This window comes from Alexandromys fortis, unplaced genomic scaffold, assembly GCF_014885135.2.
Source record: "Alexandromys fortis isolate MF-2015 unplaced genomic scaffold, M_Fortis_MF-2015_v1.1 scaffold_362, whole genome shotgun sequence".
In the NCBI taxonomy this organism is placed as follows: Eukaryota; Metazoa; Chordata; class Mammalia; order Rodentia; family Cricetidae; genus Alexandromys; species Alexandromys fortis.
In genome coordinates, this window is record NW_026068272.1 from 239,332 (window position 1) to 265,895 (window position 26,564).

At 44.7% G+C, this 26,564-nt stretch overlaps 1 protein-coding gene across 2 annotated transcripts in view; it reads right to left on the reverse strand.

The window, feature by feature from the left end:
* Window positions 1-26,564, reverse strand: part of Rbks (ribokinase) — an 84,197-nt gene that overhangs the window by 18,025 nt on the left and 39,608 nt on the right. For both annotated transcript variants that reach the window (XM_050132034.1, XM_050132035.1), the window contains 2 exons: window positions 14,816-14,907; window positions 10,669-10,857 (listed from right to left, as the gene is read on the reverse strand). In XM_050132034.1, the coding sequence (XP_049987991.1) occupies window positions 10,669-10,857; window positions 14,816-14,907 (281 nt within the window). The remainder of the gene's footprint in view (window positions 1-10,668; window positions 10,858-14,815; window positions 14,908-26,564) is intronic.

A 26,564-nucleotide genomic window follows, 5' to 3' on the forward strand; every position in this document is an offset into this window, starting at 1 on the left:
ATAATCCCAGTAACTCAGGAGATGAGTCAGGTAGGAGAATCTTGAGTCCTACTGTAGGACATATGTACACACACACACACACACACACCCCTTCCCTTCACACCATTAGCAGTGTATTTACAGAGTACAGCCTAGAGCTCGCGCTCACACTTTCCTGTGAAGAGCAGGCAGATGTCCACATCTATGTACCACGCCCCTGCTTTCCTTCCATTCTCCTGCTCCCCTCCCCCCATCAGCTGCAGGGGCCAATGACGATGGTGGGCATGGCATGGCTCCATCTTTTTGGGCTCTGTAGTTTGATACCAGTTTTAAACAATCTCTTCTTAGTTTCAACTGCCCTAAAGAAAGCTCTCCATTCTGCGGAAGGCGCTTAGAAGCCGCACAGTACAGTCCTGGCAGGTCTGCCCTGGAGTCCTGGTAGAGTTGCCGTGGAAAAGCCTGGAGCAGATCACAGGCTCACTGCCTTACGTCACACCAGCGACCAGGCTACTGAGCGGCGGGAGTGATGAGAAGTAGACTTGAAGAGCACTGTGCTAGGAGGAAAAGATGCCAACCATAGATGGGTACAACCGACCTCTGCCATCCCGCCCTGCTGGAGGGACGAGCTCCCGCCCAGGCCCACAGGGCACTCCAACCTAGACTCGGACATTTCTCCCTCGCCTCTTTGCTGTGACTGAGATGGCTGACTGCCCCTTCACCCCAGGCTGCTCTTCTCCACGGTCACACTTTTAGTGCTGGACCATCTCTGAGAGAGAGAGAGAGAGAGAGAGAGAGAGAGAGAGAGAGAGAGAGAGAGAGAGAGAGAGAGAGAGAGCGAGCTGCTAAAGTCCGGGACGCTGGGCACCTGTATCAGCCCAGTTCTGCTGTGGAGCGGTGCATGGAGAACATGGGGAAAAGAGCCTCACGCTTGGCCCTGGTTCAGTTCTTTGACAGGAAGATGACATTTCTGGTAAGCAATTGCAATTAGATTTTTAGAGTCCTGGGTTTTCAACTGATCACATGCAGGATTAAGAAAGATAATTTCTAATATTAAATTCTGTCTGATTAGCTAATAAATGAGGTGATCTGCTGATGTGAAGGTAATGTAATACAGCTAATACAGCCCTGCAGGGCATGACAGATGGCTTGTGTCCTGCCCGTCAGTCACCTTGGTAATTACCCTGTCCTTTCCTCATGGCCAGTGAACCCCTTTTTGCTTTTTCATCTTTTCTGTTAGCTTCTGTCAGTAAAGTTTTCAGAGAGTATAAATGTCATTCTTGGGGCAAAGAGGGCTATTTGAAAAAAAAAAAAGATTTATTTATGTCTATTAATGTTTTGCGCACGTGTGTGTGTGTGTGTGTGTGTGTGTGTGTGTGTGCATGCAGAGGCCAGAGGAGGGTGTCGTATTCCTTGGAGCTGAAGTTTCAGGTTGTGAGCCACCATATGGGCATTGTAGAACAGTGGGCTTCCTGTGTTTCAGAGGCACCTCTCACTCTCCAGAACCTGGACTTTTTAGTTGTGGTCTTTGTTTAAAGGAGGACATGTTTTAAAAGGGAACACTGGGTAATCATTTCATTTTCAAATAATTTATAAGGAGCACTGTCCCTGTGATTTCGCCTTTCTCTAGATATTTGAGATGTAGACTGTGAGGGGTGTGAAGAAGCCCAGAGAGCAGTCCTAGAGACAGCCAAGTAGAGCGACTCCCGACTACAGCCAGGAACTCTCCAGAAGGAACTAGAACTCTCCAGGTTCTTCTGAAGGGCTGCTGTAATATGCTGAGGTTGGGACTGCTCACGAAGGACTCCTAAATCGGGTCCTGAGCCTGGGGAGTTTGCTAGGCAGGGCAACAGGAGTGGTTAGCTCATCTCAGCTACAAAGGCAGTTGGGAAATGTTAGGAAGAGGGTCACTGACCTCAACAGTTCAGGCTCCTACCAAAGAAGTTTAATGAAAAGAAAATTTGATTATAATCTGTAAGAAAATGCATGTCTTCTCCGGGAATGGCCACTCAGGGACAAGAACGAAATGGATGTACATCCTGTCCGAGCCATTATTACCTGGGATGGCTCAATCCCACCACACCACTTCTACACAGTCCAGGCCTGGCCTGTAGCGGAAGCAGCTATGTTGGGATGGAGATGCTCCTGGTGTTTGCTGTCTAGAAACTCCAGTCTGCATAAGTACCCAGACAGATGCAGAGGGATGTACTAATGCGTGGCTTCTTCGTGAGTGCTCACACCAGCCAGGGAGTAGTCAGGGTTGATGGTGAGTTATTCCCTTTCAGGCTGCAGAGGAAGTACCAGGAAGCAAGGCCTTTTCAAGATCTGGAAACTTCTCCAGATCGAGAGGCAAGGAGTGGTTATAAGTCTGCATCACGACAAGCGACAAGACTGTCAAGGTACAGTGAGCTGGACTGTCACCCAAATCCAAAGGCAGAATAGTGAGACAGTGCGTAAGTCTTTTGCTCAGAGAGGTCCAGCTGGCCCATGGCTAAGGCAGGATTAGGAGGAGCCGTCATCTGCCCCAGGCCACTGGACGCGTGACAGCTGCTCATGTGCAACCCTTTCCTTCTTACTGCACACGGGACTTGGCTCATCCTGCTGGTTGTTGCTCCTCGTTTTCTCCTCAGGGGACACCTGATTTTTCTGAGTTTATTTTGGGTCACTTCTGCGCATATTCATTTGCTTCCTTGTGTTAGTCTGCCAGGGGTGCCAAAACAAACCACAGATTGAATGGCTTCAACAAGAGACACTTATTTCTCATAATCCTCAAGATTCCAGGGTCTCAGATCAAAGTGTCACCAAGATGGCGTTTCTCTTGGCCTTGCAGGTGGTTACTCTTTCTTTGTGTGCACGCAGAGTGAACTCTCCCATAGTGCTGCTCTTAGGACACTCAGCCTATTGGAGCAGGAGCTCTGCCCATGACGTCACTTAACTTTAATTGCCTCCAACATGGCTCTGTCACCAAATACAATTGCGCTGGAGGCCCGGCCTCAGATGTGGGGACATAATTCAGTACTCCTCATGGTGTTGCATGCTCTTCCACTCCCCAGAGTCTTTTCAGTCAGGACCATTTCCTCCCCTTGGCTATGGCTGTTCTGGAACTTGCTATGTAGACTAGTCTGGACCCAAACTCACAGCCATCCTCCTTCCTCTGCCTCCCGAGTGTGGGATTAAAGGTGTGCGCCACCACTGCCCTGCTTTAGGACCATTTCAATAGGAGGGGCTGATGGAGGAAGCATAGGATGGTGGGTGTATCCCATCATGCTCAGCTTTTATGGGGTGCTTGCCTTCCACATTCTGCTGCTTATGTTTGGAGTCCGTACACCAACACTTTACTGACCGAAACATTGCCATAGCCTTGCCTGGTCCCTTTTATAAGTCTTTCTGGTTAGCCAGTAGCCAAAGCCAAGACCCATGACAAGAGCAGAGTCGGGCTGACTCCGTGCCCTGGTGTGAGGAAGAAGGCCCAGGAGCCAAGCTGGTAACAAGCAGACTCATTCCGAAGGAAGCTTGAACATGAGCAGTTCCTTCGAGGATGCGTAATACATCTGAATGGTGAACAGAAGCAGCAAGCTTTGATGTTTACCCTGATATTTCAAAGGGGAACTAAATAAAATAACATTTTGAGAAAAACTATTTCTTCGAAAAGATTAAGAAAAGAATCCTGTCAAAGTGTGCACTGAAATATCTAGGCTGGACCCCTAGGGACACAAGTAAGAAGGCACTGCTGGTTTCATGTGGCAAAGAGCATCCTTCCAGAATCCTCACGTCAAGAGCTGGCTTGGGCTGGTTGCATGGAGACTTAGGATGCTTAAGAGGTTGATATTGAAGCCAAGACCAAACTGACCATCAAGGACTCCTCTGTGACCACACCCAGCAGCCTTGGAGCAATGATGGAACCTACTTGTTTGCTAGACGTGGCAACAGCTCTTGGCTGTGCCACCAAAGAAATCTTTCTTTCAAATAATAAAGTAATACCCTAAAAACACAGGTTTATGGAGAAGAGCTCAAATAATTCAGAAGGATATGAAATGGAAAGTGGAAAGCATCAAGCCAATCCACCCCCTTCCTGAGCAGGGATCAGAACAGTTTCGTGAGATGCTCCGAACATAAGATTTGCATTTATGCACTGAGAGCTGCGAGTCTTTTTCCAGAAACCATCATGACACAGCTACTGCTTAACCTCCTCTGCTGAGGAGGACTCGCCACCTTCTCAACTTTGGGCTCATAGGAAGTTGAAGTAAACACCCTGTCGTAAGTATTTGTACATGGGCATACCTGTAGCACAGACTCCTGGAAGGGATTCAGTAGGCAGAGAGAAAGTGTATTTTCATTGTACTCTCAGGTCATCCTCTGAAAACATTGTAAGAATGTATGTTCCCATCAGAAATGTATGGTATACGGTCTCGCTGAACATAGCGGACAATGAGGACTACTGAGACCCCAAGAACAATGGCAATGGGTTTTTGATCCTACTGCACCTATTGGCTTTGTGGGAGCCTAGGCAGTTTGGATGCACACCTTACAAGACCTGGATGGAGGTGGGTGGTCCTTGGACTTCCCACAGGGCAGGGAACCCTGATTGCTCTTTGGGCTGACGAGGGAGGGGGACTTGATTGGGGGAGGGGGAGGGAAAAGGGAGGCGGAGGTGGGGAAGAGACAGAAATCTTTAATTAATTAAGAAATAAATAAATTAAAAAAATGTAAAAAAAATTGTTTAAGTGCCCACTATTGGGGACCTAAACAAACATGAAGGATACTTAGCTGTGTACTTCCATATCTGTATTCACATTCACTGCAAGTAGCCATAATCTGGATGATTATTTCCATGAATGTTTCTACACTGTATCACTATGTGTTACTAATCACTGTGTATTGATTTAGGACATTTTTAGATGGTATATAAATAATGTCACAATGGAATGGATGCAGTCTTTAACAAATTGCTTTCTTCACCTTATCTTATTTTTGTGGTTCATACTCATATTTGCAGACATGACTCCAATTCACTTTTACTAATGAATAATACTTAATTCAGTACAAATAAACTCATAAATGTAAAAAAAAGAAGTGTATGGTATATTATCTACCTTTATTTATTTATTTTTATTTTTTTGAGACAGGGTTTCTCTGTGTAACAGCCCTTGCTGTCCTGGAACTCACAGAGATCCACCCGCTGCCATCTCCCAGGTGCTGGGATTAAAAACTTGCACCACCACCACCACCTGGCTCTATCTTTAATTTTTGCCTGACTCATGCTATGCAGATCCTCTCAGCTGAGCTACATCCCTGCCCAGTATGGTACTGTGACTGACAATGGTACCCACAGCGTAAGCAAAAATCTAAAGGAAACAAAATCTCTTCTTGCATAAAACAAAAACCAAAACCAAAAGCCACACGGACACAGAGTTAAAGTCAGTCTTCATAACTCTAGTTCCCGCTCAGCAGCCAGCATTCTTATTCTTCACAACAGCATCTTACTCTCCAGCTCTCAGGGGTTCAACAGTGAAGGACACCTGGACATTCTGCTCTGTTTCTGGACAGAGATCTACACAGACTGCGTGGAAGTCCCACCCATACAGTGACAGTGCAAGCTGACTGGAAAGCAGCAAGGGGTGTGTGTGTGTGTGTGAAGTGTGCACTTCTGGGAGACACAGGCCAAGGTCAGAGACCATGTGGGCAGTGGCCACGTGATGATCTGGAGTTGCCAGTCTTCCCAGGGGACTGTCCTATCACTAGGAGCAAGCAGTACTACAGAGCACCCGGCTGAGACACCTCTTCCAGTGACCTACATTCATTGGCTCTAATTATATTTTGCCCTTGTTGTAGTGATGTGGCGGGGAGGGGACAAGGTGCAGAGGGCAGGGCGGGAGAAAGGTCTAAGATGGGAGTAATGACCACACAGATGCTGGCTTCAGGCTGCACTGTCAGGACTGCAGTACCTACGTGGTGGATTGGTGGGAACCTACCCTTGAGAGCAGTGACGATAGTGGAAGCCAGATCCCAGGCTGGGAGAACACACCCGAAAGAAGCCACCTGTCGGTATCTAGCAAGTGACAGCAACCACACATCTGAACTTCCTCCAGGGGCAATCTCTAGAGCAAATCCTTAGGCCCTGCCACTAGGGGATGTCCATGCAGGTGGGCAGATGTGACAGGAGCCCCATCAACAATTCTGAATCTTGCCAGACTCAGACAGGACAGGAGAAATGGCAGGAAGGCGTGGGGAAGATGCATCCATTTGCCCCTGGCTTTTGTTTAGTCTTGACTTAGTTTTCTGTCCTGATTTATGGTGTGTTATCGTAAAGCCATGGTTCTGGAGGACAGAGATTTAGCTTGTGAACTGCATTCTTGAAATGAGAGTGTTAGGCCAGATTCTAGGGCTTAAGCATTTACGTAAAGAAAGGCAATCTGCACATAAGGATCTTACAGAGCTTCCAGGCCAAATATAATGTTGTATTTCATCACACTAGCATGATAATCCATAAGTGTTGCTGTGTGTGTGTGTGTGCGTGTGTGTGATACAGAATGCACTTCCAACGACTCCAGAATAGAACGCACACGAGCACCATCATTCTGAGGCAGAGATGGGAAGAGAGACACCTCGGTCCTGGTTTTCCAAACTGAACAGAGCTACTGCCATCCTCTAACGCCAGCACAATGGGAAAAACAGATCAAAAATAGAAGCGATATATGCAACTATTAACAGAGGCAAAACTGAATATAGCAGCATGCAGCAGCACTGACGTAGAGGCTGTCTCGAGTGGACGGTGTGCCAACCAATAGCCACTGTCCTCCCTCTGTGTCACGCCTGATGTCTGAGAGTGGAGGAGGGGACAAGTGACAAACCGGCAAACCCACAGCAGACTGGAACGTTCTGCTGACAGGAAGCGAATCTCACCCCAGGGATCCCTCATCCCACCAGCGAACTTATTTATCTTCTTAAACTGGCCAAACAGTTGTGTGGCTCAGGCAAGAATATTGGTGGTGAGGCTGCGGGATGAGAAGAGACAACACAGCACAACACAGCAGAAAAAAGATGAGGGGGTGGCCAGGGGGATGGCCGAGTCTGTAACACTTGCCATGCACACAGCATGAATCACTGTTCCCTCTATTGTTCGTCTATATCCAGACGTATGGATATACTACAAGCTGTTTGTCCACTTATATGCTGGAGGACACTGGGCATTTCCAAGTGTGGGTGTAATATTTACCTGGAATATCTCAGTCATCTATGTTCATTTCTCTTGGGTAGCTACTAGAAGTAGCATTGCTGGTCACTTGTGGACTCTCTGTTTAGCTTTTTGACATACTTTCAGACCATTCTCCAAAGTGAATGCTTTATCTCAAGCTCCTGTCACAATGTACAAGAATTCTAATTTCTCTAATCTAGATCATACTTGTTACTAACAGGGCTTGGTTACAGATATTCTAGTGAGTATAGTCTCATTGTATTGTTTTTAAAACATCTATTGTTATATTATGTATATGAATTTTTCCTGCATGTATGTATGTATGCAAGTGTATCATGTATGTGCCTGGTGCCCATGGAGGCCAGAGGAGGACATCAGATCCCCTGAGACTGGAGTGGATGGTTGTGAGCTGCCACGTGACTGCTGGAGCAGAACCTGGATCCTTTACAAGAATGCCAGCGGTCTTTGCTGCTGCTGCTGAGCCATCCCTTCACCCCTGTTGTTTTCAAAATCAAAGCCATGCATTTGTAATTAAACACATGAAGCCTAAGTGTATACGATCCGCTCCTCTTCACTCCCGTTTCTATGAGGGAAATCCTTTCAGTTCTTTTGTTAATTCTGTTATTTATCTCGAATTTCTGGTAGCATGTTTGTTCTGTCATTTTAAAATCAGTTTTAGATAATGTTTCTTAACATCCACATATGGGAGATGAACATTTAGTGTATGTACACCAAATATGCACTCATTTTTTATCTTTCTTTTTTTCTTTTTCCTTCTTTCTTTCTTTCTTTTTTCTTTTTTTTTTTTTTTTTTTTTGAGACAGGGTTTCTCTGCAGTTTTGAAGCCTGTCCTGGAACTAGCTCTTGTAGACCAGGCTGTCCTCAAACTCAGAGAAATCCACCTGCCTCTGCCTCCCAAGTGCTGGAATTAAAGGCTTAAGGGCGTGTGCTACCACCGCCGGCTATCTTTTCATTTTCACAATATAATCACAATCCTGATTTTGTTGTTGGTTGTAGTTGTTCAATCAGTCATTATGGACCTCTTGCATGTAAGGCAAGCTAAAGTTGTTTCTTAACCAAACATGACCATAGTAATTTTTTTTTTTTTTTGAGACAGGGTTTTTCTGTGTAGCCCTGGCTGTCTGGAACTCACTCTGTAGACCAGGCTGGCCTCGAACTCACAGAGATCTGCCTGCCTCTGCCTGGGATTAAAGGTGTGTACCACCATCACCTGGCTAGCTCTTCTGAATTCTAATATTACACAATTTTTGTTTCCCTTGTTAGGCAATCATGAACCATTTTCCCAGCACGTCCCTGTCATCTCCCCTGTCAGCTGTGACTTGCTATTTCACGCTCTTTCCTGAACACAGTGCTTTCTTGCCAAAGCTCCTGTGTGGAAATGTGAGCACCTTTGGAGCCACGGCTCCACTACTTACTAGAGGGTAAAATGTGGTGGCAACACATCTGCTTCATGTAATGTTTGCAAGGATCCGAGGAGATACATGTAGGGGACACAAGCCTGCCAGGATATCTGCAGTTAGCATCTGAAGGATCTCGGCACTTGCACACCCATGTTTATTGCTGCAGTTTTCAAGATATACAGGACATAGATGAACAGATGAAGGGAATGTGGTGCAGACACAATGGATAGAATGCAGGCAGAAAGAGGGATGAAACCATGACGGCGGCAGGAAAATGGATATGATTGCAGAACATGTTAAGCAAAACAAACCAGACTCAGACGGTGGGAAGTAGAGTGATGAAACGTGTAATAAGAAAGCAAACGAAAGGGCAGACTGCGGGAAAAGAGTCCAGCAGGAGCGTGGAGTGTGTGTGGGAGGAGAGTTCATGAGAACAAAGTATACTGCGACTGTGTGACACGCATGTGAAGATGCTGTGACTATGACACATGCGTGTGAAGATGCTGTGTGATATGTGTATGAAGATGCTGTGTGACGTGTGTAAAGATGCTGTGTGACATGTGTGTGAAGATGCCATGTGACACATGCGTGTAAAGATGCTGTGTGACATGTGTGAGGATGCTGTGTGACACGTGTGAAGATGCTGTGTGACACGCGTGTAAAGATGCTGTGTGACACGTGTGAAGATGCTGTGTGACACGTGTGAAGATGCTGTGTGACATGTGTGAAGATGCTGTGTGACATGTGTGAAGATGCTGTGCGACTATGACACATGTGTATAAAGATGCTGTGTGACACGTGTGAAGATGCTGTGACATGTGTGAAGATGCTGTGTGATATGTGTGTAAAGATGCTGTGTGACGTGTGTAAAGATGCTGTGTGACACATGTGTGAAGATGCTGTGTGACACGTGTAAAGATGCTGTGTGACGTGTGTGAAGATGCTGTGTGACATGTGTGAAGATGCTGTGTGACACGTGTAAAGATGCTGTGTGACACGTGTGAAGATGCTGTGTGACACGTGTGAAGATGCTGTGTGATGTGTATGTGAAGATGCTGTGTGACACGCATATAAAGATGCTGTGTGACATGTGTGTGTAAAGATGCCGTGTGATGTGTGTGAAGATGCTGTAATGAAACCTATTACCTTCTGTACTAATCTGAAGATTAAACAAAAGAAAGCAAAACAAAGAATGTCACCCAGTGAGCCTTGTTTGGTGTGGGAGGTCCTTCTGTCTATGAATAAAATTTGAGCCTATGGCAGGGAAGAACAGAACTAGGCTGGATGCTAGGAGGAAGAAAGGCGGAGTCAGGGAGACACCATGGAGCAGCTGGAGACAGACACTGGAAATTTTACCTGGTAAACCACTGCTACGTGGCCATACACTAATTGATAGGAATGGGTTAAATTAAGATGTAAGAGTTAGTCAATAAGAAGCTAGAGCTAATGGGCCAAGCAGTGTTTTAATTAATATGGTTTCTGTGTGATTATTTTGGTTCAGGGTGTCTGGAACAAACAAGCAGCCTCTTCCAACACTTGTTAACCAGTGAACCTTGTTAACCAGCGAGCCTTGTAACCAGTGAGCCTTGTTAACCAGTAAGCCTTATTAACCAGCGAGCCTTGTAACCAGTTAACCTTGTTAACCAGTGAGCCTTGCCATTTCTGCCACCAAGCAGGTCATAAGGCATGGCTGTGTTTACTTCTGCAGTTTTAGCTCCAGCCTTCTTCTTCATATGTTCCTGGCATCCAGAGCATGGCTGCCACATAATAGGTGGTCAGCAAATATTTATTTACTGAACAAATGTATATAGGAAATACAGCAATATATTCTGGATATATTACTGAATGAATTCATATAGGAAACAGCAATATTTTTCGTTAAGGAAACTGAGGCTCAGAAGGTTGGCGACATATAGTTTCCCAGTGACGGTTCTCCTGCCTGGCTGTCTTCTGTCACACCCCACCTAGGTCTTACCTCCTCATCTCAGCCTTCAGAAAGGGCACCTTTGCTATTAGATGATTTCCAAGTGCTAACACGATTTAGACTGAAAAGGGTTCTTCAAACTTGGAACCTACCGTGGTATCCACAGCCTTGACTGCTTCTGTGGGAATGTGCTTTGGAACAGGCTCCGTCTGCGACAGTGTCACGCATCCTGAAGCTCCTAAGGTAATGACCACGACCTGGCAGCCTCGTTCTAGGAGAACCAATGCAGCCTTCCCAGCCTCGGTCGGGTTACTCACTGCGAGACCCGTTAAAATCTCAGCCTGAAGACACAAGGGAAGAAACCGTGGTCAGAATAAAGCAACTGAGATCTACTGCAGATTTGCCCTTTTCAAAAATGTGTCTCAGTGATTGAGGGCACTTGTTTCGCTGGCAGAGGACTGGGGTTTAGTTCCCAGCTCCCTCATGGTGGCTTGCGATTACTTGTAACTCCAGCTCCAGAGGATCTAGCTCCCTCATCTGGCCTGAACACGCATATATGCAGGTAAAACACTCATATGCATAAAATAAATCTAAAAGTATTTTTTAAATTCTTGGAACAACTGGGGAAACTAATGTGGTTTGTGTGTTAGATGACAATACAGAATTAGTGATAATCTTACACGTGACAAGACTGTCAGGGTCCTTAGGAGATGCAGACTAAAATAGTTAGGGGTACGGTGCATTATTTACACATTACTTTCACCCCAAACAAAATATTTGTTTTTACTTTTCAATAAAAACAAAAAAGAAATATGCACTGGGGGTGGGAGAATACAGCAGTGTGGACACTCAGTGAGGGGAGACTGTTTGCTGCATTGCTCTCTCAGCTCTTCTGGGGTAGAAGGACATATGCAATGTCTGAAAGGAAGCAGGAAGGTGGGGAAGCAGAGAGCAACAGCTACAGGGACTGCACAGATGCTGCGTCTGTGAACACGGGCACCTACGGATGCCACTCCCGCACCTGTGAACACGGGCACCTACGGATGCCACTCCCGCACCTGTGAACACGGGCACCTACGGATGCCATTCCCCGGCCCCTCCTGGCCTGGTGTCCCTCTCACGCTGCTGCAGACCACTGAAAGCAGAAAAGCCCTCTGTGACCTTCCTTAAATCACATACAATAAACAAAGAGGGCTTGCGCAGGCTCAGTATTTCTCCTGGAACAGACAAGCATTTCAGACTGAAACAGGGCTGAGAGGTGCCCCTCTGCTTGTGACCTGCGCAGTTAAAAAAGCACTTAAGGAATTAGATGGTACTTTTTGACTCAGTGTGTCTAACTGAATTTTCTTTTCTGTATGATCACTTAACCATACACTATGTAAGACTGCATGTATGCCCATGTTGCTGTGAATGTGCCCAAATTAAACCCATTTGTTATACGAAAGCAAAAGGATGCCGCTAGGCTGCCGAGGTGGCTCAGTGGGTAAGGCACTTGCCGCTAAGCCTAATGACCTGAGTTCAATTCCTAGGACTCATCTGGTTGAGGGAGAATACTGATTCCCATGAAACTTCCATACACATGTCATGGCATGTGAGCATGCATGCACATGCACACACATACAATGTATAAGACACTTTTAAAGTATATAACCAAATTATGTCTTTTCTGAATTACAGTTTAATCATATGCTATATTTTCCTAAGAATGGGACTACATCTCACTTTTATTTGCTCTGAGCATGCCCAAATGAATTCTTTGTTGTATAAAACCCATTCCTCGAGTGTCTGCTCATTCTGTGATCCCAACAGCAAAGGTTTCCTGAACTTGGCCAGGTATCTTCTCTTCCTGTCTTCTGGATGCTCCCTTTCAGCCTGGATTTGCTGTACTCTGAGACCATCTTCCAATTTCAAGTATTTACTTAATTTTTATGTGTATGTGTGTGTGCCTGAGTGTTATGTCTGTGTACCAAGTGTGTTTAGGAGCCTAAGGAGGTCAGATTAGAACGCTGGATCTCCTGAACCTTGAGTTAAAGATGGTTGTGAGCTAACAGGTCAGTGCTGGAAGCAGAACCTGAGGCCATTATCTTTTTTTGTAATGATTTGTTTTTATTTTATGTGCACCGATGTTTTGCATGAATGTCTGTCTGTGTGAGGGGGTCAGATCCCCTGGAGATAGAGTTATAGGCAGTTGTGAGCTGCCACGTAGGTGCTGGGCATTGAACCCAGGTCCTCTGGAAGAATAGTCAGTACTCTTAACCACTGAGCCATCTCTTCAGACCCGGACCCTTTATCTTAAAAAAGAAGTTTTGTGTTAACCTGTTTTCCCGGGACCACTTCTGCTTGCTAAATTCACTGATCTCTTTTTGAGACACTCACTGGTTTCTTCTTAAAAACAAAACAAAACAACAACAACAACAAAAAAACCCTCTGAAATTGGGGCTAGAAAAATGGCTCATCAGTAAAGAGCACTGACTGCTCTTCTAGAGGTCTTGAGTTTAATTCCCAGCAACACCATGGTGACTTACAACCATCTACAATGGGAGCTGGTGCCCTCTTCTGATATAAAGTTGTACACGCAGATAGAGGAACACACACATACACACACACACTAAATAAATCTTTAAAAATGTGTTTAAAAACATTGAAATCTCTGTTAACAACCCTTCTACCCCATGTATGTTCATGTGTGTGTATGTTTGTAGAAGCCCAGGCTACATAGACAAGTCATGTGTCTTGACCCATTCTGCTCCAGGAAACACTAATACCAACTATCACACATATGAATGAAGAATCCCTCATCCTTTGAAGTTTCCGACTCTTGCCACAGGCACTACAGAGAGAGAATGAGCCAAGCTGTTCCTTATCCGAATTCACCATGCATGGAAACTGGGAATGGCGATATCACTGCTGCTTTGGGGAATGTGCTATACAGCAATAGTAAGTATATAGACAAGGACAGGATATAATAAGACAGATGCTGTGTCCTAATGGAATTTGTAATTTAATGGAGGAGATACATTAGCTGGGTGAACAATTGGGGCTGTGAAAACTGTCAGTAGCTACCAGGGAAATCTAAGCCAGTTTGGTGGTTGAGAGCAATGTAACCTCTTATTGTGAAATGGTTACTACCTTCCTAGCCCAATGCCTAGCCATGGTGGTTGCTCAAAAAATGTTGCATAATCTAAGGCAGTTAGAATTAGTTTCCATGCAGCAGCCTTCTTTAGCTTGTGTCCTGATGTTGTCAAGAGAGCAGGTTAAGAGAGCCTGGACCTTCATTTAGCCTTAGCGCCAAAGGAAACGCAAGCTTTATCTATCGTCTTTCCCTTCTCTCTGTGCGTGTCGCATTTGCCAAACTGCATAAAAGATTCTGCATCTCAACATGAGAGAGAATTCTAGTCTAAGGCTGTCCTATAAAAATGGCAATTTAGCCGGGCAGTGGTGGCACACGCCTTTAATCACAGCATTCGGAGGCAAAGAAGGAGTTTCGGTGAGTTTGAGGCCAGCCTGGTCTACAAAGTGAGTTCCAGTACAGGCTCCAAAGCTGCAGAGAAAACCTGTCTCGAAAAACCAACCAACCAACCAACCAACCAACCAACCAACCAACCAACCAAACAAACAAAAACCCCCAACAACAACAACAACAATAAAAAACAAAACAGGTGACTGGTCTCATTCCTAGCAGTCTATAAACGAGCAGATTAGATCACTACACGGCAGGTATGTTGTGTGGACGTGTACATGTTAACCCTGCAATGAGACACTCCTTCCTTCAGTAGCAGCCTCGGTGGGAGCCTGTGCCTCTCCACCGTGCTGTCACGTGATCTGTACACGAGAAGGTAGCAACCGTTCAAGGAGTTGTGTACTAATTACAGCGTCCAGATAAACTACAAGCACAGTAACATTTGATTTGCAGAACAACGACAGATAATCTTGTATGTTTGTTCACCAATTATTGAGATTCACATGTCATGGGGCATCTTGTATTTTTATTTGTTCAACTTGGCAACTTCAATATTAAAGAGTCCAGAAAAATGTGAAATAACTAAAATGAAAACTAAAATGAAAATAGTGTGGGGACAGGAGGGCGCTAACACGGCCAGAGGCTTGGTCAGTGTCAGGTTCAGTCAGGCATGGATCCGAATCCTTTATGGCCACCCACGGCTTGCTTAATTATTTCCTGTCCTCCACGCCCCAATAAACTGAAAAATCTCTTTTTACTGAATTTACATATGCTCAAACTGATACGGTTAGTCCTGCCTCTTTGTCTATCCCATTGCCTGAAAGCCTGTCAATCTTTACCTCGCTCTCATTGCAGCAGAAGACACTGGAGAGGGCGTAGAACCGGGGGTCCAGGTCGGCAACGGCAGGAGCGGGGTTGAACAATGTTTTCACTGCAGTGAAAGTGAAATGGGAAAGGGGCTCAATAGTTATCATTTAAAAATATTAGTTTAGTCCTTATACATGTCTTTAAGGTTGATGTAAAGGAATGGGTTAAGTAAGCATTTTCATGCCATCTTGACAAGGTGTACATACAGACATTTAGAGAAATCTGCCACCATTTCTGCACTCACCAGCTTAAACATCTATTAAACTACAGATAAGAAAGGGTCAAGACCTCAGCCTCTATGAGAGCCTAGTATCAATTCCTTCTTTTTTCCATTCCTCTGTTTTTTACTTCAGCATGTCAGCTTCGAGGGCAAGCATCACATTTGCAACTAACATGATCATATAGTTCAGGTGCGGGCAACAAAAACACTGAAGTAAAAGTCTGGCATGAAAAGACATGCATGGCTGCAGATGGGAAGGGGAGTATTTTGTGGGTTAATTTAGGTGCTTATCTGTGGGGCTCGTCCACAAATTCATTTTTTAAAATTTATTTATTTTTGTTTTATGTGCTTTGGTGTTTTGCCTGCATGTATGTCTGTGTGAGGGTGTCAGATCTTGGAGTTACAGACAGTTGTGAGCTGTCATGTGGGTGCTGGGGATTGAACCCTGGTCCTTTGGAAGAGAAGCTAGTGCTCTTAACCACTGAGCCATCTCTCCACCCCCCCCATAAACTCATGTTAAAGGGAAGAAAAAGTGATGACAGGAAAGAAACAGCAAAGAATTTGAAATTTTCTTGATATTAATAGTAGGTAGGAAACTAGTGTACATGTATGTATTTTGGGTAGCCATGTATGCCTCCACAATAGATTAAAATTACCAACACACACACACACACACACATGCGCGCGCGCACTCACACACCATCTTCTATTCTTGGCTTCCAGGACCTAACTGGGAACAGGACAAGAGTGAGAAAGGAGGGAGATTTCACTCACAGACTAAGCACTAGCTCAGACCAGACTACTCCAAGGGAAGGGTGGATGAGGAGAGCAGAGTAGAGAAGGGAGAATGTTATAGCCATTGTCACATGGACAGAACGCTTTTCAGAGGGGGAAGTAAAGCTTCGAGAGGAGGCCAACGCTGGACGTCACACTCATCCTCTTAGACAAGGTCAGGCTGGGTCCTAACCAAGAGTTCTTTGGCTTTGATTTTAGGGCTTGATCCTCTTTAAAATAGCAACATATCTAGACCACAGACTTATCTATTGCAACACATTCCGCCAATGCATGATATATTACATTTTGGTTTGAAATTCTGTGAATTCTTTTAAAGGCTTAAAAAAATTCCATTTGCAAAAATCTCCCACTTTGGGATAAAACAGCTAGACTGGCTTTTCTTTTCCCAAACTGGATCCATTAGCTCACGTGGGAAATCATCCTACCTGTCTAGTCGTACGTAAAACCCTTCAGCCGCAGTTCTTAGAGACTGCTCCAGAACAGCGATTAGGAATTTGTTCGCACAATAGCAGACCTGTTCAGATGTAGGGTTTGTAGGTGCCACTTCCAGCCCACAGAATCAGAATCTCTGGGGGTATGATCAGGGAACCTGCACATTCATAATTTTCTCCAGGTGGCTCTCACATAGCTTGGCGGTGACACATCCCACAGTCCTGGGGAGATGCTAATCGACTCATAACCGATGGAGGTGATTCACTGCACAACCCTGTGTGTACAGCCTGTTTCTGTACCTTTCTAGTCTCACTTAACAGCTGGGTCCATCAGTGGTCTCGGCTAGTATAGGCTAACAGTATTGCCACATTTTTTCTGTTATTTTAGACTTAACAATGTCCTCCCACATAAATTCTGCTTTCTTTTCCTGCTCAGATTTTTGTACAGTGCAATTGTATAGCTTAAATTAGAAAATGCATATTAAAGCCCCATGTAAACTATAAAGTCTTGTCCAGATATAAAAGATTATTACTGTTATTATACTGTCCTTTGCACACAGCTGAAACCCCCGCCTGTCCACCCCTTCTGCCTTCTGCTCAAGTGTGGAGCCCACCACCAACCTCTCAGTGGGTTCTCATATCTCTTAGGGCTTAGAGATGCCCATTCTATAAGAAGGTCCTTTGTGCCCAGCATTCAAATGTAGTCAGCTTTTAGATTTCCTGGATAGCACTGGGTAGTCCCCTTAGCCTCAGATGTTTGAATACTTGGTCTCCAGCTGATGGACTTATTTGGGAAGGATTAGGAGGTGTGGCACTGTTAGAGCAGGTGGTGTGGGCTGTGAAATTTCAAAAGCCCTGCCATTCCCAGTGAGCTCTCTTTGCCTCATGCCTGTGTCCAAGATGTGAGCTTTCAGCTATTGCTCCAGTACCATGCCTGTCTGTCTGCCGCTATGCTCTCTGCCATGCATGACGGCCACAGACTCTAACCCCCGAAACCGTAAGCCCCAAATAAACTCTTTCTTTTCTAAGTTGCTGTCTTGGTCAGCATTCTATTGCTATGAAGAGACACCATGACTATGGCAACTCTTATAAAGTAAAGCATCTAACTGGAGTTTGCTTACAGTTTCAGAGGTTTAGTCCATTGCTATCATGGTGGTGAGTATGGTGGCATTCAGGCAGACGTGGTGCTGGGGAAGTGGTTAAGAGTTCTCCATACAGATCTACAGGCAACGGGAAGAAAGAGCCACTGGGCCTGGCTTGAACTTCAGAAACCTCAGAGCGTACCCTGAGTGGCACACTTCCTCCAGCAAGGCCATGTCTCCTAATTCTTTCAAATAGTGCCACTCCCTAATAACTAAGCATCCCCATCTCTGACTCTGTGGGGCCATTTTTATTAAATTACTGCAGTTGCTTTGATCATGGTATCTGATTACAGCCATAGACAAGCAATCAATACAAGCACATTGTTCTCTCTTCCCCCAAACATTAGATGAATGCCTTGTTCAGCCAGCATGGTCCTCAAGCCTGCATCCCCGAGCATTTGAGCACAGGTGCTACACCAAGTCACCAGTGACAAAGACGCAGAATGACAGGCACACAAGTGAGCAAGTACGGTGATGCTCATGCTTGTAGGAGAAAAACAAAGGGAATTCTACATGTCTATCTGAAGAGTTGGCTAAGAAAAGCTGAACTGGCCAGTCTCAGTCAATTCCCTGGACAGGAAGTAGAGGCGGGTCAATGAGAACAGAAGAATTCTGGGAAGAATAAGGAAGTTCCATCTGCAGTGCTGACCCAGCCACAGAAGAAACAAGATGTGATTGCCTCACTGAATAAGGTATCGAGCATGTGGCTAGCATAAACAAGAATAATGGGCTAATATATGTTATAAAAGTTAATAAGAAGCCTGAGCTAGTGGGCCAATCAGTTTATAATTAATGTAGACCTCTGTGTGATTACTTTGAGACTTAACGACTGTGGGAACCGGGCAGGACAGAAACCTCAGTCAACATACTCTAAAGCTGGTAAAACGAATGGCGTTATCTCTGCTTTGTCAGAGAAATATTTCTATACTTTATAACAAAAAAGAAGTCAGTCTTGTGGCATTCCTTCCAAGATGAAACAAGCAAAGCTACATGTGCATATGCTCATACAGAAAAGGAAGAGTCTGAGAGGTTGCTCACTAAACCATGAATGATTAGTTGCAAAGACTGTTGGGAAGAAGTCCGACTGCAGATTCTGTGTTATACTTCAGGGAAAGACCTCATTCTCTGAACATGCATCCTGTCTTCTACCAGTGATGAAATGACAATCAGTTTAGTAGTGAGGAACAGTGGAAAACAAGTTGGGATACAAATGACATGCCATCAACAAGGTCTCAACAATTGTGGAAGCTAAATGATGCCATTATGTGGGCTTACTAGGCTATTCTCTCTGTCTTATTATACTTGGAATTTTCTATGATGAAAACAAATGTTAAAGAAAATTACATTGCGTTTTAAGCATCAATGACTGGAATGAGGGACTCTTTAAATTAATTACCATAAATATTGCATAAAATCAAGCAAATCTTATTTGCCTGTCTTTCCCTGGGGAAGAGCATTCTTTCCAACTGCTCCTGGGTATGTAAGCATGGTTAGTGTCTGATGTGTGGTTTAGAGGACCTAAGCTTAGGGCACGAGTGAAGATGCTGCTAGGAAATCACTCTTTCGGCTTCTCCTGCTATAAATAAACAGAAACCCTTTACCAGGATGAAGGAACATGAGGAACTAGTAGACACAGGTAGTCGGAGAGAAGTACAAATTTATCACACCCAAGATGGAAAAGATGATGTCACTCTGGGACCGGGCAAAACCAGAGAACAATTTGGAGCTGCAGAGAGGGTGACAGGACACAGCAGTAATTATCACCCGTTACAGAGGGGGATGCACTAACCCTCTGGTTATCCTAACCACACACCAGCGGCTGACACGGTAATGCTGACGAGGAGGTGGTGAGCCTAGAGAAACAGCTGGCAGGCTGGGAAATGGGGCAGAAGATCTTAATACTGCCAGGGAAGAGTGGATGGCCAGCTAAGAATGCCCTGAGAGCCAGGTGGTGGCACATGCCTTTAATCCCAGCACTTGGGAGGCAGAGGCAGGTGGATCTCTGTGAGTTCCAGGTCAGTCTGGTCTACAGAGTGAGTTCCAGGACAGCCAGAGCTGCACAGAGAAACCCTGTCTCAGAAAAAACAAAAAATCAGAATTCAGGAGAGCTGACCAGAAAAAGTATAGAAACATCAGGGATCAGAAATTAGCATTGATAAAGAGGAAAAATTTAGGGTTCTCATTTATAAGAATTTTACATATGTTTAAAAAAATTGTTCTGGTGCTGGGCGGTGGTGGCGCACGCCTTTAATCCCAGCAATGGGGAGGCAGAGGCAGGCGGATCTCTGAGTTTGAGGCCAGCCTGGTCTATAGAGTGAGTTCCAGGACAGGCTCCAAAGCTACAGAGAAACCCTGTCTCAACAAACAAACAAACAAACAAACAAACAAACAAACAAACAAACAAACAAAGAATGCTCTGAGATTCAGGGGAACAGGGAACTAAAGTTAACCCAAGCAAAGAAACTGTGAGGAGAGTGGGGCCCCAACACTGGCTTGGCTGTCCCTTCACTGGAGCTCTTTTTTGGGGACTTGAGCTGTAAAATAGCTCCAAGTTCAGCCCACATGTGGGACAATGTTATTGCAAAAGTCTGCATGGCCAGCCAAGAGTGTAAGTTTGCCAAATGGAAAAGGGCTAAAGTGGCTTTAAAAGACACTTTGTATCATACCTAGGATTTAATCTTGGCGATCTTACAATCTCAATTATTTATAATTGTCCCTGTAACGTTCCATTTGCTTTGAAATGGATATAAAGACCAGACCCAACACGAACAGTTTCGCCACTGGCAGCCCCAGTATCAGCTCTCCAGCAGGCCCGCCTCACTGCACTGTGACCCGGGTTGTGCTGATTTTGTTGTTTCTTTGTCTCGACATTGTTAGTGCTGTGTCTAAAAGCAATTCTTTCATCTGGGTAAAACCCAGTTTTGAAACAGTGTGGTCAACACAGGACTTTCTCTTGGCATTTTAGCAACTGTAGGTCATCTTGTTATACAATGTGTAGAATTCAAATTTGCTACTTGTAAGGGGTAATAATGAATTCAGATGACAAAGAAGCACCCCATTGCCTCGTGGGAACTGGTCACTAGTGCTGCCTGTTGGGCTCTGTGACCAGTCCGTGGTGATAGCCGTGATCGGGAGACTATTCAGCCTTTGAACAGCAGAGACATTGGCGGAGGGGCTGACTTTCAACTGAGGCTCCCTATTTGCTAAGTGATTCACTTGGAAGTCAATACCATTCTTTATGATCCTGAAACTAGTGTTCTCTTTTCATCTTTACCTTCTTGTCTCACTGGAGCTGAAGATGCACTAAACATACCCACAAATTCGCACACTCACTCTCTCTAAACACACCCACAAATTCGCACACTCACTCTCTCTCACCCGTCCCACCCCCAGCTTACAGTGCAGAATCTAAGCTGCACCTGGCTGGTACCTACCAAATAAGGGCAGCTGACTGGTCTAGAGAAAGCTGCCCACCTGGAGAAACGCTAGGCAGAGGTGAGTGGGTGTGCTCCAGGGGGCATGCGGCCACTATTACAATGCGTGGACTTTATTGCTCTGTAGATGCTCTTCTCAAGGGCTGAGCTCCTCAACACTAGGACCACGTGACAGTTTCTAAAGTGGGGTCTAGGAGATAGCTGCCTTTTTTTTTTTTTGTGGAACCTGAAATCCTGTTGTCCCTTCTCATTAGAAGTGGGAGGTTGTAGATGCCCCTCGTCTGAAGAATGAATAAAGAAAATGTGGTACATTTACATAATGGGGTACTACACAGAGGTAAAATATAATGACGTCTTGAAACCTGCGGGCAAATGGATGGATCTAGAAAAAACCATATTGAGAGTGAGGTAACCCAGACCCAGAAAGACAAATATTATATGTACTCACTCATAAGTGGCTTTCAGACATAAAGAAAAACCAACCTACAGTCCACTACCCCAGAGAACCTAGACAATGAAGAGAACCCTAAGAGAGACATACATGGATCTGCATAGGAAGGCGAAAAAGACAAAATCTCCTGAGTAAATTGGGAACATGGGAGTCATGGGAGAGAATAGGAGGAGGAGGAAGGGAGAAGAAGGAAGAAAAATGTTTGTTGAAATATGAGTGGCGGGGCTGCATCCCCAGCACCCCGGCAGAGCAGTAGGGCTGCATCCCCAGCACCCTGGCCGCCTGCTAGCTTATGCCCCGAAATAACAACACACAAACTGTATTCATTTAAGCACTGCTTGGCTCATTTCTATCTAGCCTCTTCTAGGCTAATTCTCGTACCTGGACTAGCCCATTTCTAATAATTGTAGCATCCCAAGGTGCGCTTACCGGGAAGATTCTAGCCTACATCCATCCTGGGTCGGAGCTGCCTGGGAGAGAAGAGCCTGGCGTCTCTGCTCCAGAGAGCAGAGCTGTCGAGTCTGAGCTCACTTCCTCTTCCTCCCAGCATTCCATTCTGTTTACTCCTCCCACCTATGTTTTAACCTACAGGGCCAAGCAGTTTCTTTATTGCTTAACCAGTGAAATCAACAGATTGCTATATGACACTCCCACATCACTTCCCCTTTTTCTGTTTAAACAAAAAAAGGCTTTAACTTTAACGGAGCAAAATTACATATAACAAAACAGTTATCAAGTAAAAATTACAATAATCTATATCATAACTAAGGAAAACTATAACTATAGCTAACTATTCTTAACTCCATCAAAGAGTCCAGAAAGATACAATATTACCTAAGCAAACAAGAAATAAGCAACTTTCAAACTCTAGAAATGACAGAGACATCTCGCTGCCTGGACAGTCACCCAAAGTTCCTCTGTACCGTTGGGGCATCCATCTTCGGCCTACAGGCCCATAGTTTCCAGCAGACATTTCCACAAAGCAGGAAATTTCAAAGGCAGTCACTATCTGCTTGTCCTGAAGAATGTCTTGCAGACTCTTTCATGAATCAGGAACCCCAAAAGGTCATCTCACCTTTAGGTAAGTTCAGCAGTCCTCTTTCTGCGGGTTCTTTGTGTCCAGTTTATGCAACAGTCCAGGCAAGAGCAGTTTCTTGCCCAAATAGCTATCAAACTCCATAAGGATCCTCTTCGATGCCCATCTTCCTCTTGAAGTAGATTGGTGATGCCAGGAGCAGAGTGTCTCATTGTCATGAAAAGTCCTAAGTTATTAAAACATTTAATAGCATATTCCGTAGTCTTTGAAAGATATGAAGAATGCCGATCTAACTGAAATATATATCTATATATCTAGAAAATCTAACTAACATGACTACAAACTTGACTATTATTAATGATTATCCATTAACAACCTATATACATTACATTTTTAAATGAACTACACAATCACAATACTTTAATAGAGATCAGAAATACATATATATATAACAAAATTGACCTTAAATCTCTATCAATAAAGCAAAAGCTATACTAATGCAAATTATTCATATCTATATCATATCCCCCTTTAAATGTAAAAGAACATTTATAAACCATATTTGGGAACATGGGCGCAGTTTTTTCTCTCCAAACTGCTTCCTGCTGAATGGGGGCGTCGTTAATTAGGTCTTTCATGGTATAACCTGTGTGCTAGTTTCATCTCAGTTGGCAGGTGAGAGAAGCAATTTTCTTAAGATGTTTACAGCAACCCTTGAGGAGGGCGTTGTCTATCATACCATATCGGAATAGAAATGAACAGGGTCTCATCCTCTGTGAAAACAAAAGAAGAAACTCCTTTCCAAAGCATCATGTCCTTAGATCCAAATTTCAAAGCATTTTCAAAATATCTATGTTGGATTAGTTCAGCAGCATTTATAAACAAATATCTTTTGGCAGCTGTTGCTCCTTCCTCAGCATTCAAACAATTCAAAGAGAGCATAATAGCATACAGTATCAAGATTCTCTGTGTATTTTCCATCTTTGTACAGCTTTATTTTAACCTCTATTTCGTTTATTTTTACTTATATTTTATATTCTCTGTATCTTTGTTTTGGATTAACTCTGTAGACCAGGCTCTCCTTGAACTCTCAGAGATCCGACTGTCTCTGCCTCCCAGGCATTGGGATTAAAGGTGTATGCTACTACACCTTGAACTCACAGAGATCTGTTTGTCTCTGCCTTCTAGGCACTGAGATTAAAGGCGCGTGCTACCATACCTTGAAGTCGCAGAGGTCAATCGGCCCAAGTGTTGGGATTAAAGGTGTGTACTACCACATCCAACTACTTTCTTTCTTCCTTATTTTTTTACTTTTAAGAACTTTTAACTTTTAGCTTGCATATATTTTTAACACACTTTAAACCATTTAGAAATTTTCTTTGTCTCTGAATCTCTCTTTACTACATATCTCTCTTTTTCTGACCACAGGAGCTTTTAAATTACTGAGCAATATGGGTAGGATTAAAGCTGTGGCTTTGCCAGCTAGATCCAGTCCATTCCTTAGCTTTCCAGCCTCATGGCTGAGGTACTGGCTGTAGCCATGTTTACTGCCACAACTCTATGGCATTTCAAGGTCCCTGCCAGCAAGGGAGCTACAACAGACAACACTCAAGTCCTCTCTCTGTAGCCGGCCCTCCTGCCTCAAACAGTCAGAGTTTGCCCTGGCAGGACGGCCCAGAAAGCCAGCATTTTTAAACTGTGCAGCTTTTTCCCTGCTACAGCTGAAAACCAAAAAGCATGCGTTCAGCTTTTTGTCAACATCGTTTAAGTGTTTCATGGCAGGACCTCTTAATGAGCCGCAGGGTTTTGCAGCTAAAGCTGAGTCAGGAAGCCTCTCTTAGATGACAGCGCTTGCTTGCCAAGCAGAGTAGACCAGAGAGAGTGCTGCTACCAAGAATCCATGCTCAAAGCTGTCATTTTGTTCTAGAATTACTTCCCAAGCTGTCTCAGGCTTTATGTGGAAGCAGTTGGGCGCCATTTGTTGAAATATGAGCTGCGGGACTGCGTCCCTAGCACCCCGGCGGAGCGGCGGGGCTGTGTCCCCAGCACCCCGGCCGCCTGCTAGCTTATGCCCCGAAATAACAACACACAAACTGTATTCATTTAAGCACTGCTTGGCTCATTTCTATCTAGCCTCTTCTAGGCTAATTCTCGCACCTGGACTAGCCCATTTCTAATAATTGTTTGTAGCACCCCAAGGTGTGCTTACCGGGAAGATTCTAGCCTATGTCCATCCTGGGTCGGAGCTGCCTAGGAGAGCGGAGCCTGGCGTCTCTGCTCCGGAGAGCAGAGCTGTCGAGTCTGAGCTCACTTCCTCTTCCTCCCAGCATTCCATTCTGTTTACTCTTCCCACCTATGTTTTAACCTACAGGGCCAAGCAGTTTCTTTATTGCTTAACCAATGAAATCAACAGATTGATATATGACACTCCCACATCAAATGTTTAGCTCAATAAAAACAATAAAAAAAGTGCACAAGAAATACAAGAGATGGTTCAGTGGTTAAGAGCATTGATTGCTCTTCCAGAGGACCCGGGTTCAATTCCCAGCACCCACGTGGAGCTCACAACTGTCTAGCTCTAGGTCTGACATCCTCACACATATTTGCAGGCAAAAGACTGATGCAAATAAAATGAAAATAAATAAGTTATTAAAAATAGAAGCGGGAGGTTGCTTGAGCTAAGTATTTAACCTCCTGAGTCCCAGCTCCTTCACTTTTAATCTGAGAGAATATGTAGCTGAAGATAACGTTGGAATTTTGATTCTCTTGCCTCAGTCTCCCAAATGTTAGCATTCTAAGCAGGCACCAGCATGCTCAGCTTGTAGGGTTTCCTAGAATCAAAATATTAAAAAGAGCTTTCTAACTTACAAACTGTAAACTACACGTAAGCTCAAGCTACTAGCACTTCTAGTCTTATTATGGAGTAGCTGCCTTTATCATGCTTTGACTCTACACGGATTCAGTTATACAAGGGCAACATCAACAAGGCCAGAAATATTAAATGGAAAACCTCAGACATTACAATTCATAAGTTTCACACCATTCTGAGCCATGTAGTCCATCCTCATGTCATCCTGACCCAGCCCTGCCCCCGGGATGTCAATCATCCTATCACCGGGTATATACAGCCTCTATTGTTAGCCACATAGGTGGACTGTTCAGGTATGGAAGTGCTTGTATTCAGGGAACCCTTATTTTATGAACAGTGGCTCCAAAGTACAAGAGTAGCGAGGCTGGAATTTGGGTACACAGAGTCACAGGGTGCTTTCTTCCCGTGAAAACATCAGGCAGGCGAGCAGAGTGGCCCACAGTGTCCACTTTACCTGCTTAGTATGAGTACAAGGCTCATTTGGGCTTTGTATTTGAGATGGGTCTCATGTTAGCTCAAGCTGATCCTTAACTTGCGACGTGGTTGAGGATGACCCGAACTTAAAAGAATATTTTCAAAAGTCACATTTATTCCTTTATTGTGTGCACTCATGGACACACCTGCACACTCTTACAACAGAGCACACGTGGAGGTCGGAGGACGACTGTGGGGTATATTTGCTTCTACTGTGTGGGTCCTGGAGACAGAACTCAGGTCACGAGACAGGGCCCTCAGTGACCCATCTCATTGACCTGCCCTGGAACTCCTGATCCTCTTGCCACCACCTCCCAGGTTCTGGGCTGACAGGTGTGCACTGCCACGCTCGGGGATCCAAGAGCGATTCGTGCGTGCTAGGAAGCAGTCTACAGCTTGGCTACCTCCAGCTCCGGAGACTGCTCGCCATGAGCATTGGACTCATCTGTGACACTTTGAGAAGATGGAACCAAATGAATTTTGGCTTCGAATTCTTTCTGACAGCTTTGAGTCCATTAAAAATACAGTAAATGTCAGTGAGAATTTGCCACAGTATATTGTTTTGCCAAGAGGAAAATTTGTTAAATCAGTATAAACACTTTAAAATTCTCCACAAAAATCATCTCAGAGATTGAGTTTCCTTTAAAGAAGGAACTGGATTGATTGATTTATTATGGGGGAGGGCTGTGCGCACACGCCATGGTATACAGGTGGAGCTCAGAGAAGAGCCTGCAGGAGCTGGCTTTTCCTTCCGCCATGTAGTTCCCAGGGATTAATCTCACGCTGTCATGCTTAGTGGCCAGTGTCTATACCCATTAAACCATCTAGCCAGTCCCCAGTGACTTATTTCCCACTTACTGTCATACAGA